This window comes from Oxyura jamaicensis, chromosome 9 (genome assembly GCF_011077185.1).
Source record: "Oxyura jamaicensis isolate SHBP4307 breed ruddy duck chromosome 9, BPBGC_Ojam_1.0, whole genome shotgun sequence".
NCBI classification, from domain to species: Eukaryota; Metazoa; Chordata; class Aves; order Anseriformes; family Anatidae; genus Oxyura; species Oxyura jamaicensis.
The window spans coordinates 13,193,140-13,211,755 of record NC_048901.1 but is presented as its reverse complement, the minus strand read 5'-3'; the positions used below and the strand labels follow the sequence as shown (position 1 = coordinate 13,211,755).

Sequence of the window (18,616 nt, the reverse complement as noted above, 5' to 3'; positions counted from 1 at the left end):
TGCTCCACGGGAACTACACCATTTCCTTAAAACTGGACTCAAATAAGGAGGCATGCGATATAGGATAGTTTTAAAACAGATGCTTACTGCAGTGTACTAGGAAAAATGCCATTTTCCATTCATGGGATAACTTCTAAATGTGCCGGAATTTCCAAACCACTTCATATACTAAAGTTTAATACTATGAATTCTGGTTCAACCACTTTCAATCAACAAATATCCCCCTAAAACTGAAGCAGAAGTGCTAACAGAAGTGCTGGGAACCAGCACCACTCTCTGAGGTGCAATAAGGCTCACCTAATTGCTTCCTGACTTGCTGATCCGTCATCCTGACCTCTCTTTGATGTTTTTTTTTTTCTTTTTTTTTTTTCTTTTTTTTTTTTTTTTCTGGAGCATTAGTAAGAAGTGAGAAATGCTGTCTCAGGGTGTTATATATGGGATTATTTCTCTAACCCCAGCACAATGACCGTATGTAATAGGATTATCTCTTATTTAAAATTTACAAACGTTGGAAACATCAAGTCCTGTTTAGGAAAAAGTACTTTATGGTGGTTCCTTTAATTGCATTTTTTTCCCTTTTTTTTTTTTTTTTTTTTTTTACTTTGTAATAACACATTTTTGTCAGTCAGCAAACCAACCTCACTGCTGCAGATGCCTCCTTTCTGCTAGCTAAATTTAGGCTGTTCTTCCTCTCCTCCTGCATATACACTCTCCTGACATCAAGAGGAATATGGCCCCTTTTAGAGTGCATTTATTGCTGTTGTAAACAGTGAGAACAGATGAGGCCAGAAGATGGAGGCTTCTGCCAATGTCCCTTCTTAGGCATGTTTTCACTTAAAGATGTATGAACTGGGACCAGTTAGTGCCAAACCCCTGAACGTACGACTTGTGTACTGGAGGAAAAAGGGAAATGTGTGCCAGCAAACACCAAACGCACGTTTTTTTTTCCTCAGGGAGGTATGTGGACAATTTCACGGTACATAGCTGTGGCAGGAGAGTCCCCTGGTAAAAATCTAAGCACCAAACACGGGAGCGATGAGGCAGAGGAGAGGCCTTTTCCAGATCCGGGTTAAACTTGGTGGTGGTGCAAATCTTCTCCAAGCCAAGGACCACAGCCAGACCGAGCGCTGAGTTTCAGACCTGAGAGTTGCCCGAGCTACCCGGCAGATTCTTTTCAGATCCTCGCGTTAAGCAGGCTGTATGACTTCAGCCGTGTCCGAACCACCAAGGCACAGCCGAAGATGCGATCTCAGACACAGACATCCCACCGGCGGGCTCTGCTTTGGAGTCCCTTTGTCTCACGCGGAGTTTGAGCCGCCTCGGACCCGCGGCTCCTCTCGCTCCTCCGCCCGCCCGAGGGACGAGCCTCACCCCGCTTGGGCCACCCACCCCGAACCCCCCCCAGCCTCCATCCCCCCTCGGGGTCACCCCCAAGCCCCCCCAGCCTCCGATCGCCCCCAGCCTCCCGCCGCCCCAGCGCTAAGGGACGGGCCGGGGCCGGCCGAGGGCGGCCCCTCAGCGCCCGAGGGAGCGGCGCGGGGCGGGGCGGGGCGGGGCGGGGGCGGTGAGCGCTCACCTTGCCTCCTCCCCCCCCGCCGAGCAAGGTACCGGCCCCGGGCCGAGCCGCGCGCTGATTGGGCGGCCGCCGGGCCCGGTCACGTGGGAGGGGGGGGCGCGCTCTCCCCCCCCGGCCTCCCGGCCGCCATTTTGCCTGGAAAGTTTGGAATTCCCGAGCGGGGCGAGCGGGAGCGGCCGGCGCCAGCCCTGCCCTGCCCCGACGGCACCGGCCCGGCCCGGCGCGGCCCGCTTTGCTCCGTCCCGTTCCTCACCGAGGAGGCGCCGCCGCGGCGGGGAGCCCCGAGCGGAGCCGCTCTCCGGCTGGGCAGCCGGCTCGCTGTGTCCGCCCGGCGCCGTGTCCGCCCGCCCGCCCGCCCGCCGGTGCCGCTCCCCCCTCAGGGCCCGGCCTGCAGGGGGAGCCGTGCCGCCGCTCCCCGGAGCCGCGCCGGGCTCCGAGTGTGTGAGGCGGAGCCCCGGGGCAGCGCGGCGCCATGCCCGTCAGGAAGCAAGGTGAGCGCCGCGCGCCCCACGGGGCTCCCCGGCTGCTCCGGGACCGGCACCGCGGGGAGCCCGGGGCGGGCGGGGGGTCTCGGGGCCCCGTCCCGGCCCCGTGCCCGAACAAAGCGCGGCCGCGGCGGGGCGGTCCCGAGCTCCGTGTCCCCGCCGTGGGTGGGTGTGTGTGTGTGTGTGTGTGTGAGTGGGCATCCCGCGGGGCTCCCACCTGTAACCCCGCGGTCACCGGTGTGTCCGCTGTCCGCTTGCAGATACCCAGCGAGCCCTGCGCCTGCTGGAGGAGTACCGCTCCAAGCTGAGCCAGGCGGAGGACAGGCAGCTGCGGAACTCCATCGAGCGGGTCATCAACATCTTCCAGAGCAACCTCTTCCAGGCTTTGATAGGTAAGGGCTGGGTTCCCCCGCGGCGTGCTCAGAGCGGGCTGCTTGCTGCCCGGGCTGTCACTGGCGGTGTCCGGAGGGAAGGATAGCTGCGGCATTACGTTAGAAACCTTGTGCGTTTAGTCGGTGTTTTTGTTTGGCGGAGTAACACGTGCTATTGCCAATCAGCAGCCCGCTTGTTTTAGGTAACTTACTTCTGAGGAGTTACTCGACTGGCCCCGGGTGGCTTAAAAGTGGCGTGTGCTGCAGTTTTTTCCTTCTGGAGCATGTTATTGTGCGCTGCTTTACGTAGGCTCCTGTCTCGCTTGTATTTGTATCGATCCGGACAATTTCCAAGAAGTATGTTTTTGTTGTGGGTGTGTACGTAACAGGCTAGTGAAAGAGTTAAAGTAGTTCTGTTCTAAAGTAGAATTCAGGCAAATCTTGCTGAATGACTTCAGAAAAGATAGCAGATAATATGTTTCAAGTGTAGAGTTAAACTAAATGAAAAGAAACCTCTATTTGGGAAGGCTACAGCGAGCTTTTTCCTTCAGTTGCATACTAAAGTGGAGTGAAAACGTTGCAAACTTTTAAAGTATTTTCAATGCTTTTTCCTTGAAAATCTTCACATAGATTTTGTGGAAGTACTTACATGAAGTTTTGAGTTTCATGCACATTTGTTAGGAGAAAAAAACAAACAAACACCTGAATGTTAATGTAACTTGCAGAATGCTGACTTGATTTTGAAACTTCCACAGGGAGTGGGTGAGATGTCTTCTCCTTAATTGGTTGTCGCTATCTTTATAGTAGCTGAGGAATAAAGGGTTTGTTTACTCTCAAGAGTAACTTTCTTGTTGAAGATCTGTGTCCTTCCCTTTTAACAAAGTAACTTGCATGTGAACTATATTAATAATAAACATTGTAGATTGTATAGGTTTCCTTTGTTACATGGCCTTTTCCTGGGTTACAGTGTGTAGCATGTTGTAGAAGAGTCATAGTGCTTCACAGTGCTGTTGCTTTTCAGAATCTGTATTGTGGTGGAAATGACAGGGCAGGCACAACAGAGACATGTACTGCTGCAAGCAGCATGTTTTCTTCTGGGGCATCTATTTAATCTTCAGGTGGGTTTTCCAAAGATGGTCATCTTACTGAACTGATGGGAAAAGTTCAGGAAAGGCAGTTCTGAAAATAAGTCAGTTTCAGTAGGTCAGTTGCAGGAGCTCTGTGTGTTTCTCTGCAGTACTCAGTTGATGCCAAGCAGCTCCATAACAAAAAGTTACACATCTCTGTGGGACATGGGTGAACAGGATTCACTCATCAGTGGATCAGAATGTTGAAGTATCAGGAATTTAAAGTACTGCAGTTACGCTTTTTATTTGCACCTGGGAAATTTCACTGTTGATTACCACTCATTGATATTCAATGATGTACCAGTCTGTGGTATGGAATTAGCCTCTGGTATTGTAACCTGCAAGACACGGTGTCTTCTAATATCCACATAAAGAACTTGATTGTCTTAATGACTCTGCACCTAGTAGCAATTTTTCTTAATCAGAAGGTTACCTTGTCTCTGCTGGTTTTCTCCTGCAAGAAGAGGAAACGGGTGTGTCGATGCCTGGGTGGGCTGTATGGCCTGTTTTCTGATCTTGTCAGGTGCTGCAGCCATGCGATATTAGGCTTTGCCCGGTTCAGCTGATCTCTGCACGCGCTTCAGGTGTCATGCTTCTTGGATGCCTTGCGTTAACTTTGCATAACTGCTTAACTGTGCGATTGGTTCTTTGAAAGGTTACAGCACAGAAGTCTGGTACCTTGCAAGCAACTTATGCTGTCCACTTTAATCTTTGCCCTTTAACCTGCTTCTTTCCTTGGAAATATGTCAGAGGAGTTCTTGTTTGGGGAAGGCTGTCTGTGACTATTGGTTTTCTGGAAGCATCTTTGTGTGGTGTGACTACTGCGTAGAGTCACATAGGAGGGGAGCAACACCTTGGAAAAGGTGCTGTCTGGAGGATGGCTGCGTTGATTGGGAAGCCCTTGAATTTGTTCCTGCTTATCCTCATGAAGATTTGGGAGCAGTCTAGTTAAAGTTGTATTGCAGGTTAGACTTACTTGAAATACTGCATTTTTAATTAACTCGTACCTGATTTCTTTAAGCGTGACTTCTAGAGGAGTTGGGGTGCATCCTTAACTTAAATATCCGATGCTGCTCTGACAGAAGGTTCCAAGCTCAACTATGAATGTATTTCTGAAATAGATATATTTTCTAGAAAGCATGCCATTTCCAGTTTCTGCTCTTTTGAATACTACCCACCCCCCGGGGGGGGGGGGGGCCGCACGGGGACACAAACCAACAAAACAACGAAGCCAGACAAACGAAGTGAATTCCATCCACTTTTTTTTTTTTTTTTGCTTTTTCTGCCAAGTTACTGCACCACATCCAAGACCCGCCCGTCCATGATAGGTGAGAATGTTTGTGAAGGCTGCAGTCAGGATCTGCTGTCAACTTCATGCATCTTTTTTAGTGTGATTTTTAACTTGGCAATCAAATAATGTTCTTTCAAGCAAAAAACACATGATTTTATGCACAGGAATATGTCTGTATTTTTATAGTGCGGGGAATCTGTAGCTTTTTCTTCGGGAATATTTAATATTTCATCTATTTAGATTTACATGAATGAATTAATTTTTTTGTGTGAATTTCAGTTTGGATGCTGAAGAATAAATGGTATTCGCACATTTGTTTTTTTTTTTTTTTTTTTTCCACATTATCCTTTCCTTTAATTCTTCCAACAGATTTTAGTTCAGCAATCTTACACGGTTGGTCTACTTCTTAAATATAAATTTAGGCTTTAAAATGATTTTGGTTAGGGTGGTGACTAACCAGTATGAACAACCTGTGTTACAAAATTGACATTATCACATCAGTGTTTTATCTAAGCGAAATAACTAAATTGGTAACCAGATGTTAGTGACATCCTTAAAACAATATGTGAAAAAGACTTTGATTTTCTGTGTTGTATAACGTGGTATTCCCATTCTACGTGGTTCTACCAGCCAAGTGTAATGATGTCTGATTCTTTAATTAAATAGATACTAGCAGCCTTTAAAATCAGTTTGAGACAGTGTACGTTTTAAGTAAATTTCCTATTTTACAGCCTGAGTATTGTGTAGCATCTTTTCTACCTTATGATTTCCTGTTTTTAGCTAAAAATAGCTTGTTATTGATACACTGATAATTAATACGGTGAGCCAGTTTATTAAATGATCAAGGAAAGATATCCGCCTAAGGAAAGGTGGGATATGATTTAATTTTACTTTAGTAAAGAGTTTGATGTTAATCTTAAAATAATGAGGTAATGCTTCTGCAGATACGTCTGCTAGCTTAGATTTTTTTAAAACTTTTAAAGAAGATACAGGTACTTGTGCAGGTACAGCTATATGCTGTTCTTATATTTTTGAAACTATAAGAGGAGGAACACTTGCATATGGAAGGCACTTCTAAGGGAGGCACTCGTGAAGCAGACTTGTGTTTATAAACAGAATCTTTTTGTGTAATTGAGCCTGTTTGTTTTTGATGGGTTGAGTGCTGCAGCTGACTGACCATATGGAAAATAGTCTTCTGAAATTAAAAATATTACTAGTTGTAGCTATAAACATGAAGTAGTTTACTACTTTCAGAAATATTAATTTCTCTCACAATAGCTAACTCCATTTGCACAGGTGTCAGGAAAAAGGAATTTTGAGATGGTCTCTGTGTACTCTGGCAACAGAGTTGGCCGTGCTGCCTTACTTGTATTCTTTCTTGCCTGTTCTGTCTTATTTTAAACATTTTTTTATAGCTGTGCATATGAAGACTTTCTTTTAAAATGGCAAATTTGACTGGTGGAGGCTGAATGTGGTAAATTTTGTATACGTGACTGGCCTAGTTTATTGAACTTGGAGTCCTTTTGCATGAAGGTATCTTATTGATGGTGCTTGTGTGCTGACCATTGCTGACACTAAATATCGGGCATGGGAAATTTTGAAGAAAAAAGTAGTGGTTTCTGTAATCCTCACTGAACCAAGAAACATCTTTCCCTTCCTTCCAGTGATTGTCTTTTAACCATAGTCCGGATTAATGAGCATTATGGATTGGACAGAATATATTAGAAGTGCTGTTAACATTTTTACATGCCAGAGAAATAAGTCTTTTCTCTGGAGTTTGTGTGAAACTGCTGGTCACATTAAGGCAAACAATTCAGATTTATCAGCAGTCTGACTGGGGCTGAGACTTCTAGGAATATAAAGCAGTCAGTAGCTTTCTCAGCTCTGTCCGCATTGGCTTTCTGACGTGAATTAAGGGAACAGCCCTAGATTTTAGGCTGTAGTGGGGTCAGCACTCCTTGAAGTTGGGACCCTCTGGAGTGGACTGACCAAATGCCCAGCAGATGGCAGGTGGCCCCTTCTCTCTGAGCTCTGTGGCATCCCTGTAGATGTTCTTGCTCTTTTAGCTCCCTTTCAATTAGCTTGTGTGGAAGTACTTTCTGTACTTGCTAGCTAAATTAAAGTCAAATGCAATTAAAGCGGAAGCTTTCTGCGTAACCAAACTCTTGGGAAAACTTCAGTATCCGCTTTTATTTCAAATATATAGTTAGTTAATAGAACATATGGTGTGATGACACAGTTAACTTCTCAAATCTGCTCAGGCCTGAGAGAATTTTAGTCATGGGTATGTGTCGTTTTGTAAGACTGCTCTTTACTTAACTTGAGGGAGGATGGCTACCTTGTGGACTACTGGCCCTTTTTTTTAATTGCAACTGAGGCCCTTGCACAAGTTTGTTCAGACTTAGCTGAATAATACTTAGATTACCAGTCTAGAAATTCTCGACACTTAGTCAAGGATCTGGTGAGAAAGTGAATTTTTAAATTAGATGAAGATTCTGAGAGAATTAGATCTTCTGTTACGTTGCATGCCATTGAAATTGTAGTTGCTAAAGGGTATTTTTAGCTTGAAATCTTCCCCTTGCTGCGTTTTTGTGACACTCCTCCCTTCGACCCCCAGATTGTAACTTCTGTAACATAGCATCTTTGCTCTTTTTTGAGACCCAAACATTCATCAGTACAATTCTTGCAACTGTAAGGTGTTTGCCTGCGTTTCAGCTGAGTTTCTGAAGGATGCACTGTGGTTAGGCTTAGTGTAGTGTCATTCCTGAAACTTGTGCAAAGGTTCGTCTGTTTCAGCTGGATTTGACATAGCTGTATCTTCCAAGGTAGTTAATTACTTGATTATTTTCATGTATTTTGTTATCTGGATGGAGGGAGGATAAGACTGACAGTTAACTTAGTGTCTTGCTGTCTGGAGCATTAATTCGGCTGTGAGTATGCTACTGCTGTGTAGTTTGTTGCTGCTTAAGAATGTCCCAGATTGTTGGAAGAACTTCATGTCACCCTGTTAAAGGAATGCAATGATGAAGGAAACAGATGCTTGCTGCTCCTCCTTTTTAAAGAACTACCCATCATTTTGTATGTGTGTAACGCAGCTTGGTGGTGTGGCAGGTTCTGGGGTCGTCGTGTAGGCATATGCTTGCTGTATTCCCATTCTTTTGATGGTTTTAAATGCCTTCTGTGCCGCATACTTGTGTGTGTTTGTGACAGTGCAGTGGCATTAGGAGCTGCTGTTGGTAATCTAAAATAGGACGTAAGGCTAGTGTAAGTTGAGGAGTTGCTGGTGTGGAGGCAAACAGCATTGTGGTGAGAGAGTATCCTTGTGGTTATAGAGGCTGTGTTCAGTTTTCAGTACTGAAATCTGTCAATTACAGTATTAATCTCTTTACAGTGCTGCCATTAAAAGGAGTTATTTACAAGAAAACTTCATCAATAAATCTGTTTATCCATGAAAAGAAAGCTGAACTTTGCAATAATTGCTGTAGTTTCCAGGTTCTGGAAAAGTTTACCTGCTGTACGGTTCGTAGTTCTTTCTTCCTGTGTTCCTTCACCTGTCTCTCCTAGTTTTGATGCCTGCCTGCTGTCGTGCTGCTGAGTACCCACCTTTGCTCTGGATCTCCCTCAGGATTTGCTTCACTGCTTGGGAGCAATGAAGAGGAAGGGAGAAAGTGCAAGAGAGAGTGTTTGCTCTTAATCTTACGCTTGCTTCTGTGATCCCATCAATGAGGGCAAAACATCTTGGTCAGCTCTGCAGCTGGAATGTCATGTGCCTAGTTACTCTGGGGTTTGTCTTGTGCATCTTGTGGCCTGTGTTTTGAGGGATGGTGTTTGCTTTGATGCAGGTGCAATGAATCTTCAAAGAAACTGAACTCTAACAGTGGCCGAGTTGTCTCCTTGCACAGATGGTTTCCTGAATTCTAACTAGGCCAAATTTGGAGGAATGTTAAGGGACTGCAGGAGGTGTAGGGCTGACACTAGAATAACCTTCTTAACTTCATGTTCCTTCTCTAAATTAAGAGAAGCTGTGGAGCGCTTTGGTAAAGCTTTTATGGAGATTGTGTCATGCACAAATATCTTCCCAGCCATGTCCTCAAAAAAGCAGAGTTATTTTCGTTTGAAATTGAAAAGGTAGTCAGTCTAGGACAGAGGGACAATAAGGAAAACGTGTGGACAAATTGTAAAAGTATTGCAAGTTTAAGTCCCATTTTCAGAACCTTTTTTTGAAATTTGGCTGCAGGAAGTGTGCAAGTATTCCTTCAGGGGGAGATGGTTGTGTGTGGTGCCACCAGTGCCAGAGAATTACCTTAAAGTCTACCAGCTCACAGTTAGCAAAATAGGAAAATAACATATTAAAAAAAATAGTGCTTTTGCTGTCTCTTTCTAACAGAGGGCTGTGCACCTGTATGGAAGTGCAGATGTTTGAGTGCAAACTTACACCCCCCCCCAAAAAGAGTGGGGGGGTTTTTTTTTTTTTTTTTTTTTTTAACCCCCCCCCCCCCCCCCCCAGCCCAACAAAACCAACCAACCAACCAAAAACTTCTTTCATTTGGAAGGAATCCTTCTCGGTCCTGTACTGGCACTATTTAGGGGAGACCCTATAATTAATGCTTACCAGTAGCATTTGTGCGTCCGTCAGGTTTCTGTTACCTGACAGTAGTAAATATATCCTTTTAAGAAAAAGGTACGTTGTTATATTGGCCCCTATTAGTATGGAACTGTGGTTGAGTTACTTGGAGAGGGTGGAAAACTGGGAGTTCATATTTGTGCATATATATATATATATATTTCTGACTGAAGTTGATGACTAAGTGCACAGGAGGTAATACTAAATGGAAAAGAGTTTGGACAGCAGGAGGTGGTTATGCCAACTTCGAGCTGTGTGATGACAATTTAAGCTTCAAGTTTTTAGTGTTAAGACTGAACATAGAGGGCAACACCCTGTAGGATTCTGAAGGAAAATTGGAAAGAGACCATCTGAAAATAGGCTGAAGAAGCAATCTGTGAGGAAAGAGGAAAAACCCTTTGGAAAATAGAAGTGTACAGGCTGGCAAGGAGCTGAACGTATCTTGCTGTAAAAAGCAGCCGGACAAATGAGAGTAAGCAACTAGATCTGAGGGTAGATGAGAGCAGTTTCAGCTGAGTGCAAATTAAGGTGCATCTGTGTCAGAAGTGGAAAATAGTATTTCCCAGGGTCAGAGAGCTGGAAGTTGTCTGTCTAGAAGGAAGGCTTAAAGCGTCGGACACGGTCACTGAAACAAGTAGAAGGGTTGGGGAGGATGAATTGGATGCTGCAGCTTGTAGCAAAGGATCCTGCAGAACAGAACCCAACTCAACGTGCGTGGTGGGAATGTTGCGCTACAACTTGGATTTTTCAAGACATCTTGATGATGCACAGCAGTAATCAACTTATGTTTAAAAATAAACAACCAACCAACCCTGAAGCAGGGTTCCTCATGAGGCTGGTTTTCACTTTCCATACTATGAATACAAACATTTCTTTCTCCTGGGGGTGGGGCTGAAGGATGAATGCACAAAGAGAATACTTACTTGGCTCTGTTGGCTTGGCAGATGAATACGAAGCTTCTCTTCATGTGTGTATTTTCTTGTTGATTACTAATCATGTACTTTTCAGGTCTAGCATTCAGGTTTATTAGCATTAAGTGGATTTTCTTAGCTTGATATAGCAGGTGAAGTAACGCAGGATTGTGACTTCCTTCCAGTTAGTAGAACTGCTTTACAACTGAAAAATGGAAATCTTGTAGCATTGGGAGACTCTGTTTGCCTTACTTACATTTTGTGTATCTATTATATAGGGCTGCTAAAGACTTGGCAGAAGGCATACATCTCAAATTGCTCTGAACTGAAATAACATGTTGACCTTTGTTTTCCTTTCTAGAAGTTTTAGGACTTAAGTTTTAGTTGCTTCAGCTGCTTTAGCAGCAGGAAGCCCTAAGTAAGAAAGATTCTTTTTTTCATCCCCTCTCCTAGAAATTGAGACCTGCGTAATTTATAAAGGGGTGACACATCTTCCCAGACAACCTCTAGAAAACCAAATTGTTAGCAGGCTTGTTTATGAAACTACTTGTATTTGCAAAAGTCAGGGTTTTGCATCTGCTGTATTTGGATGATTGTGTTTCATAACAGGCAGATGAATGAGAGATGACAAAGGAATTGTTCACATAGATGGATATACAGGTGAAATACTAAGCTGAAATAGTCAACTTATGAAAGAATTCATAAGTTCCTTGATCGCTTGCAAGCCTGAGGAAGCGTGGTTGCAGTCGGAGGCGTTCTTCGGAACAAAGCTGGTATTAAAATGCTACGTGCAGTAAAGTCAGTATGTTGATGCAAATATACCTGGTGGTTTTCTGACTTCTTTGACGTTGGCTGAAGTTGGTTTGTTTGCCTGTTGAATGTCTGCTAGAGAGGCAGTACCTCATCAATGTCAGTGCAGAGTTTAGCTATAGCTGGAACGCACTAATGCTTGAAAACAGGTTTCACTTCAAGTCTCATTTGCTTTTATGCTGCTTCTGTGAGACTCAGGCTGAGGAACTCATTATTAACATGTCCATTTTGAACTGTATGGGCTTGATTTCCAAGAAGTATGATCTGGTAGGAACTCAGAGTATTAATGTAAGGCTGTAAGGTATTTTTCTGAGTTGAGCATCACCCACCTGGATCAGGTATTGACATTCTGAGGAGTTCCATGAACACAACAGCTTGGTGTTCAGTAGCAATCCAAGCTGACTGAATGGTAGGAACATTTAGGAAAGCAGGCAAGAATAAAACAGTGCTGATTATTATGACAACTGGAAAAAACTTAGTTGTGCTCAGGTCTCTCATACAGGCTATGGTGTTTGGTCTCCTCGTTTCTTGTGGTTTCAAAACTATGGAGTAGAAATAGAAGAAGTTGGAGGAGGAACAACTTGGTGACAAGAGGTAGGAGGAGGCTCCTGCACAGAGAATGTCAGAGAAAGTAAGGTTTAGGACACTCCAGCCTAAAACTGAGCAGCATGTAGAGGGTAATTAAGGATGCATCGTAACTGGCATTAGACAAGAACTAAGGGGCATCAAACAAAGCACTTCAGTAGAAATGGAGGCTTTTGGATGCTGCATAGACTGCCTTCTCCAGAGCTTGCTGTGAGTGCAGAAACTGAAGGAACAGGAAGCTGAACATGTTTGCAGAAGAGAAAGCCCTTGGGTACTAAATATAGGGCCTCTCACTGGATCAAGAAATCTGCAGATGGCAAATGTTTTGAACTTACAAGCGTATCTGAGGAATATTACCATGTTTGTTGCATTCATGTATTTTTATAGATAAATGTTTTGATCACAGTTAGCATTATGGACTAGATCCAGTGCAGCAACTTGAGTGTTCTGATCCGAAGCTTTCTGAAACTTGTCGGTTTTCACAAAAGTATTCTAAGAAAAATCAGTACAGCTTTTCTTGTGTTGTCTTTGGGGAAGGTGGAAGATTGAGGGTATGCTGACCCATCTCTCTGGAATAAGATAGCCTTTTGAAACAAATTACAGATGGGGAATGAATTTTGAGCTACAATAAGGAAGCTTCTTTTACTGTTAAATGCATTGGGTTTCGAAATACTTTTGTTGTTGTTATTACTTGAAGAGGGCTGAAAGTAGCTCATGAATGCTTACTCTTATTACCTACATAGCTTAATTTACTTTCAAAGTTGTTGTGATGATTGAAGCAGATTTTTTTTTCCGATGTGTCATCCATGGAAGCAATCATGTGCAGCTCTTTTGTTGCCCCCTTACTGTTTTTCCCCCTCTCTTTAGCTGATGCTTCTCACCCTGAGGAGAAATTTAGTTTTATCTAGTGGACAGGGAGATAGTGGGAAGGGATCACCACAACATCTCCAAAAGATTCTTCTGGGTTAGTGGATCAGAATGCCAAATAAGAATTGAGTTTATTAAAAATGTGCCAACCGAAAACAAAGATGCACTTGCTAAATTAATTGTTTGTGCACAAAGATGTTAAATGCATTAAAACTGAAAATGTCCGAATGATGGTACAATTAATGGCATCTCTATTTGGTGCATTAACTTGTGTGTGTTGTGGTAAGTTTATAACTTTGTAGTGTATGGCATAAGGGCAACAGTTGGCTGTTTTACCTGTACGCTGTCCAGTGCAGTCTGTTGCAGTAAATGTCCGTGTTTTAGTCGATGAAATGTTAAGCTTGTCTGGAATTTCCTGCCGTTTATTTAAGTTAACACCACCTATAACCCACAAATGATCAAGATGCTTAAAGTGTAAAAATGCAAACCATAAAAACTTGTTGATTACTGTGCTCATCAAATGACTGTTTTTAATTAAAAGAAATAAGAAAACTAAAAACTTTTTAAAGTAGTAAATGCCAGTGAAAGTTTAGCTATTCCCTTGATACCATAACGTTGAAGGTCCAATATCAGGATTTTAAAATAGAACCTGAAGAACAGCAACGTGTAAAAAAAAATAAAAAATCCAGGGAGTTGCTTAATACTTGTTAGGAAGCCAAAAGCTCCTATCAACTGTCTTTTGCGCCTGTCTGTAGCACACTTAGCCAAGTCTGAAAACGAAACTGACTTTAAACTGTAAGCCACTATAATCGTGTACTTTAGCTTTTGCTTCATGTTACAACCGTTCTCTGAAAGTGGTGTCCAGTCCCTTTGCAGAGAGAGCATATGACTTCTATGAGTGCAAAATGGTGACTTTACAGGTTGCAAATGCTGTACCCTGCAGGACTTCCTGAAACTCAACTTTGTATTATAAGTAAATTCAGAACATAAGGGGCTGGGGAGCTCTTGTTTTTATTTTTTTGAACTTTTAAGGGGTAATTTTTGAAGACTTATTACTGGATTGGTTTTGCATGTGTTACCTGTGATTCCCATGCCTGTGTAGTTAATAGTGAGATACTGTAATCATCTCAATTCCTTTCTGGTCCTTGCTTTGGCTGATGCTGGTGAGTGTAAAATGTTGTCTGCAGGCATATGCTTGCTATTCTGTGTAACTGTTGAAGGAGGTATGAGGTATACTATTGATTTTATTGTGTTTTGGCTGTTAGATAATTTCAGTGTAATTTTGAACTTCTATCAAAAGAAGAGCAGCAAACTGTTTATCCTTTTTGAACTTGTTATGACAATTTACTTATCCCAAAAGCTTACATCACTGCCAAAGTTTTCCTTAAAGGGCTCATGGAGAAAATTGTAAAGGTGACTGGAAAAGATCTCATCTATTGCAGGAGCTGAAGACTTGAGTTCTCGGAGATATGGGGCTGGCATCAGGTGTACAGGGACTAAATCTTACCACAATCCACTGTTATATATGGCTTCATTTTGAGATGTTCAGGCAGTTTACCCATCTGGGATATGGTTTGTGATGTTAGTTTTATTTGAGTAAGGCTAGGTGCTGCTGTACTGGGTTGCTTCAGTTCCCAACAAATCATTGCACGCTATCTCCACATGGGCACCAGGAAACGCACCTTAAAGGCGAAGCCAGGAATGCTAGCCTGCAGTCATAACAGCCTAATCAGAAAGCTATTATTAGTCACAGAGATATCAGCATACTTTGTATTATATGCTGTTAATATTCACAAGCTTTCTTATACCTGCCCCTTCCTGCGGTGCCGTGCTCATGTTCCCATTGCCTTAAGGCAGCTGGCTTCAGCCATGGAACTGATTTGCTGAGGGGACAGGGCAGGGAATGGGAGACTGGTGCTGCAAATCCTTCTCTGGGAGATGTGTGATGATGGCTTCTTACACCTCGCTGTTGTCGTCTTGAGGTTGCTTCTGTTTGCTAATGTACTCTGCACTTTATTCATTATTTTGCAGTTCCACATTTGAATTATTTTCTTTGTGTGTGTGGTGTTTGACATACACTGCATGACTGTTCTTTATTCAGTTGTCCCCCAAGCTTCTTTGTCCAGATCTCAGTGGTGTTTTCTGTTGATCAGTTGGTGACTTCCTTACAGTCCTGGAGCCTCTGGTGTCATCCTGTGCCTGTATTTTCAAGGCGTGTTCATCCGATGCATATGCTGTTTTTTTATTCTAGGGCCATAGGTAACCAACTCCCTGTAGGATAACTGCTTCTTACTGCTATCCACTAGTTACACAAACACACATGCACGTCTGCTTATATTTTATATATATAAATAATATTTATGTACATAAATTGTGTGTGTACTTCTGTATCTTTTATGTATAGCTTTTACTTGGCTTCGCCCAATTGTGTGATACACCACCTATTGGTTCCACATATATTTATATATGATATTGATTATATCATGTATATCTATATGCAAATTTAAATATGTAATATTGTATGTGTTAGCTGTGTGTATTCTACATACATAATAGATGTTACACCATAGAATTGTCTGAAGCTAAGTAAAATCTATACAAAATAATTAAGTAACTTGATCTTTAGATAACTGCTGTTCGAGTTAGACAAACTAAATCAAAGCTGCAGGCAGGCCAAGACGAGTCCAGGGGCCTGATAAGTAGCTTAACACGAGGCCTGTGGCCTGTTAGAAACGATGCCAACACCTTGTTTATGGGGTGTCACCTTTCCCTTAAGAAAATGCAGTTGTATGTATCCCATCTTTGACTTGCAGAGTAACAGTTCATGCATAGGTGAAAGCAGAGAATAACTTTGTTCAGCTTTATTTTATTAACTGACTGTACTAAAATCATCTGTTTCTGCAGGAAAGGGATATGCACAGGCCTTTGCTTCACAATGAGGTTTTTAGAATGTACGCCCATTGTAAGTGATCCCACAGCGTTCGTGGCGTTTGGATAATACCCTCGATAATACGCTTTAACTTCTGGTTAGCGTGCGAGTGGTCAGGCAGTTGGACTTGGTGATCTTTGTAGGTCCCTTGTGACTGAACTCTTCTAAATATTTTTTAAAAAGACTTTCTGTTGCATATATTGCAAAAAGCATCAGACAAGCAGAAGCCTTGTGTCTGATTTCTGAAGAGCAGGAAATAAATGTCTGAAGGAATGGGATCGTGTTGCTGATTGCAATCCTTCTCCTCAGAGACAGAGCTTCTAGAACGAATTGACACGGACTTTTTAAGTGTCATTGACCTTACTTAGTTTAGGAGGGGCTGTAAGAATTGATTTGCTTCGGCATTTCTCCTGCCCTTCTAATCACTGTGTTACGGTTTTTAGTGAATCTGCAACCCACTTGCAAAACTGATTTGGGTTTTGATTAATTTTGGTAGATTACAGTATTTTTTAAGAGTGAGCAGTTTTAGCTTCTGGTGTATCATGTTACTGGTGAACAGGAGCCTGGCCAAAGAATGAAACTAAAATGAGGGGAGAATAGGAGAAGGGAAAAAAAAATTGCTAGCAAGCTGAGAGGATTGTTTGTTACAGCTGCTTACCTTTTTACAGGACTGATAAATTAACTAAAAAGTTTTCTCTTTCTTGTCTTAAAAATCCCTTTTAGTATTGGTGTTCTGTTACTTTCTTGGTGTATCGACTTCTGCTGTCGACATCATTAAACATCGTTGATTTGGCTAACTGTGCTTTTCCATGTAAGCGGACGTGATTCCAGGAGGATGAAATTCTTCCCTCAAAGGGTGCTGAGGCCCTGGCCCACACTGTCCAGAGAAGCTCTGGGTGCGCCATCTGTGGAGGTGCTCAAGGCCAGGCTGGATGGGGTTTGGGCAGCCTGGGCTGGTGGGAGGTGTCCCTGCCCATGGCAGGGGGGTGGAACCAGGTGGTCATCTAGGTCCCTTTCAACCCCAACCATTCTGGGATTTTCCTTTTTGGCTGCTGTTTTTAAATGTCAGCTAGCTGTTCTAATATTCCCCTTCTAGTTAGAAACTGCTTTGTTCAACTCTTCTGTGATCTGATTTGAATTTTTTTCTGTAACTTAGTTTGCGTCTCAGTCTGATAGACGTGAAAAATGCACACTGAACTTGAAGAATGAATCGAACCATGAACATAACCTAAAAAATGTATTTTACTACCCACTATCTACAAGAACTGGGAAAACGTTAGAACTTTGTTTATGTTAAATAAAAATGTATCTTCAGATTAATGAGTTCATTAGATGTTTTAAGCATGCTTACATGATAAAATACTTTTGTAAGCTGACACACAGCAGTAGACCAGAAGGAAAAAGCTTTTTAAGATTGGACTTACTATGTCTTAAGTTTCTGGCTTCACAAAAAAATAGCATCCACCACTCATTCCTTGTGTACTTGAATGTATTCAAGGTGCTCAGACTCCTTGGCTTAATGTTTGCATTCTGAATAGTAAAAATGTAAATTAATATTTTCCTTTTTTAAAAAAAGTAGTATTGTGTAGGCATCAAGTTCTTAGGAACTCTTTTTTGGCTTTTGAGCAAGTTCAGGATAACCGGAAACTAATCCCAATATTAAGTGGTGTGTCTATGTCTGACAACTTTCAGTAGTGACTACGCTGTTGTGTCCTTCATAGATGGAAGAGGGGAGATGATGTGTGGGAAATAACATGCTTCTGAAACAAGGCATTGTGCAGTATGAATAAATGGCTACCTCCACTGGCAGTGAGACTTAAAAGTACCAGAACTGAGGATAGATGCCCTAGATTTCTGCTGTAAAACACTTGCACCAATAAGCCCTTCCCATAAATAATGTAGTAATCTTCATGTCCTGGTTGCTGTGGATTGCAGCTGTAAGATCAACTTTAAACATTGCCTATTTTAATATACAAAGTACTGTCTATCGGGGGGGGGAACTTGGTATGCTTGATTGATGTATTAATGTTAATGCAGCTACAAGACAAATTTGCAACCGTGGGAGCTCATGTGAAAGGTTTAAAGGCAATTTGTATCTCTTAGGCTGGTTTGCTCCTGTATATCTAGGTCACCTAACGTCTTCAGCAACCCTTACTGTTTCTTCCAATCAGCAGCGCTAAGAGCAAGTATAACTTTAAAAATTAATGCAAGCAGTTGATAGGAACTTGACTCTTGCTCAGGGAAAAGACAGAAATGGAGGTTGAGAAATTGGACTTTTCTGAACTTTTAAAGAGTGGGAGTACAATTTCTGTAGCAGAGTCTAAGTCTGGAATACCACCAACAGTAAGATGTCTCTCATTTGTGTGGTGTTTCTTTTGTGGTACAATTCCAGCTATAAAGGAATTAGTTACTGTGCCTCTGTTACCATCTCTGGGCAGCAGCTGAAAAGCTACAAAATTTTGCAGGTTAGAACCCTCATGATTGATGGCTGGATCATATTTACTTCTTGGGCTAGCCTTGTCTGAAATGTTTGTCTTCTGTGAAGTTGGTGTAATTAAAAACATGAGTTATAACTCCTGTTTAGGATTTTTTTTTTTTTTTAACTTCCAAGAGGAGCCTAAAAACTGTATAAATCATATTCTTTATCTGTCCTTTCCTTATCCTATACCTTTTCATATTATATTTTTTGAGAGATTTTAATGAGCGCTTATAGTTGCGCCAGCAAGTTCTGGGTGCTTATGCATCTCCATTGATGCTTGTTTAGATTCCTTTTTGTTTTTCTATTTTTTAGTGGATAGGATGTCAGTAGAAACTAAAAGCACTAAACTAATGCAGCCAGATTCTTTTTCCCCAGAAGTTTCTAGTTGAGCCCTCACGGTTGTAGAAAAAACTATTAGTTCATAAATATATTTTGTAATTCACACTGCTTAATCCTATTTCTGCTGCTTGAGTCGTCACCTGTTTTTTCAGCATATCTTGATCAATCTCATTTTTCAGTCTCATTTTTACGAACTTCTCTTAACTTGTTGTTGCTGATTCC

General features: G+C 42.3%; 1 protein-coding gene across 20 annotated transcripts in view; it reads left to right on the top strand.

The window, feature by feature from the left end:
• Window positions 1–1,690: 1,690 nt before the first annotated feature.
• The window catches only part of DLG1 (discs large MAGUK scaffold protein 1), a 150,669-nt gene continuing 133,743 nt past the window's right edge, over window positions 1,691–18,616 (top strand). For 8 of the 20 annotated variants that reach the window (XM_035334884.1, XM_035334894.1, XM_035334890.1 and 5 more), the window contains exons 1-2: window positions 1,691–2,067; window positions 2,322–2,453. In XM_035334884.1, the coding sequence (XP_035190775.1) occupies window positions 2,049–2,067; window positions 2,322–2,453 (151 nt within the window). In that variant the 5' untranslated portion in view covers window positions 1,691–2,048. The remainder of the gene's footprint in view (window positions 2,068–2,321; window positions 2,454–18,616) is intronic. The other 12 variants (XM_035334893.1, XM_035334886.1, XM_035334883.1 and 9 more) reach the window with 2 other exon arrangements.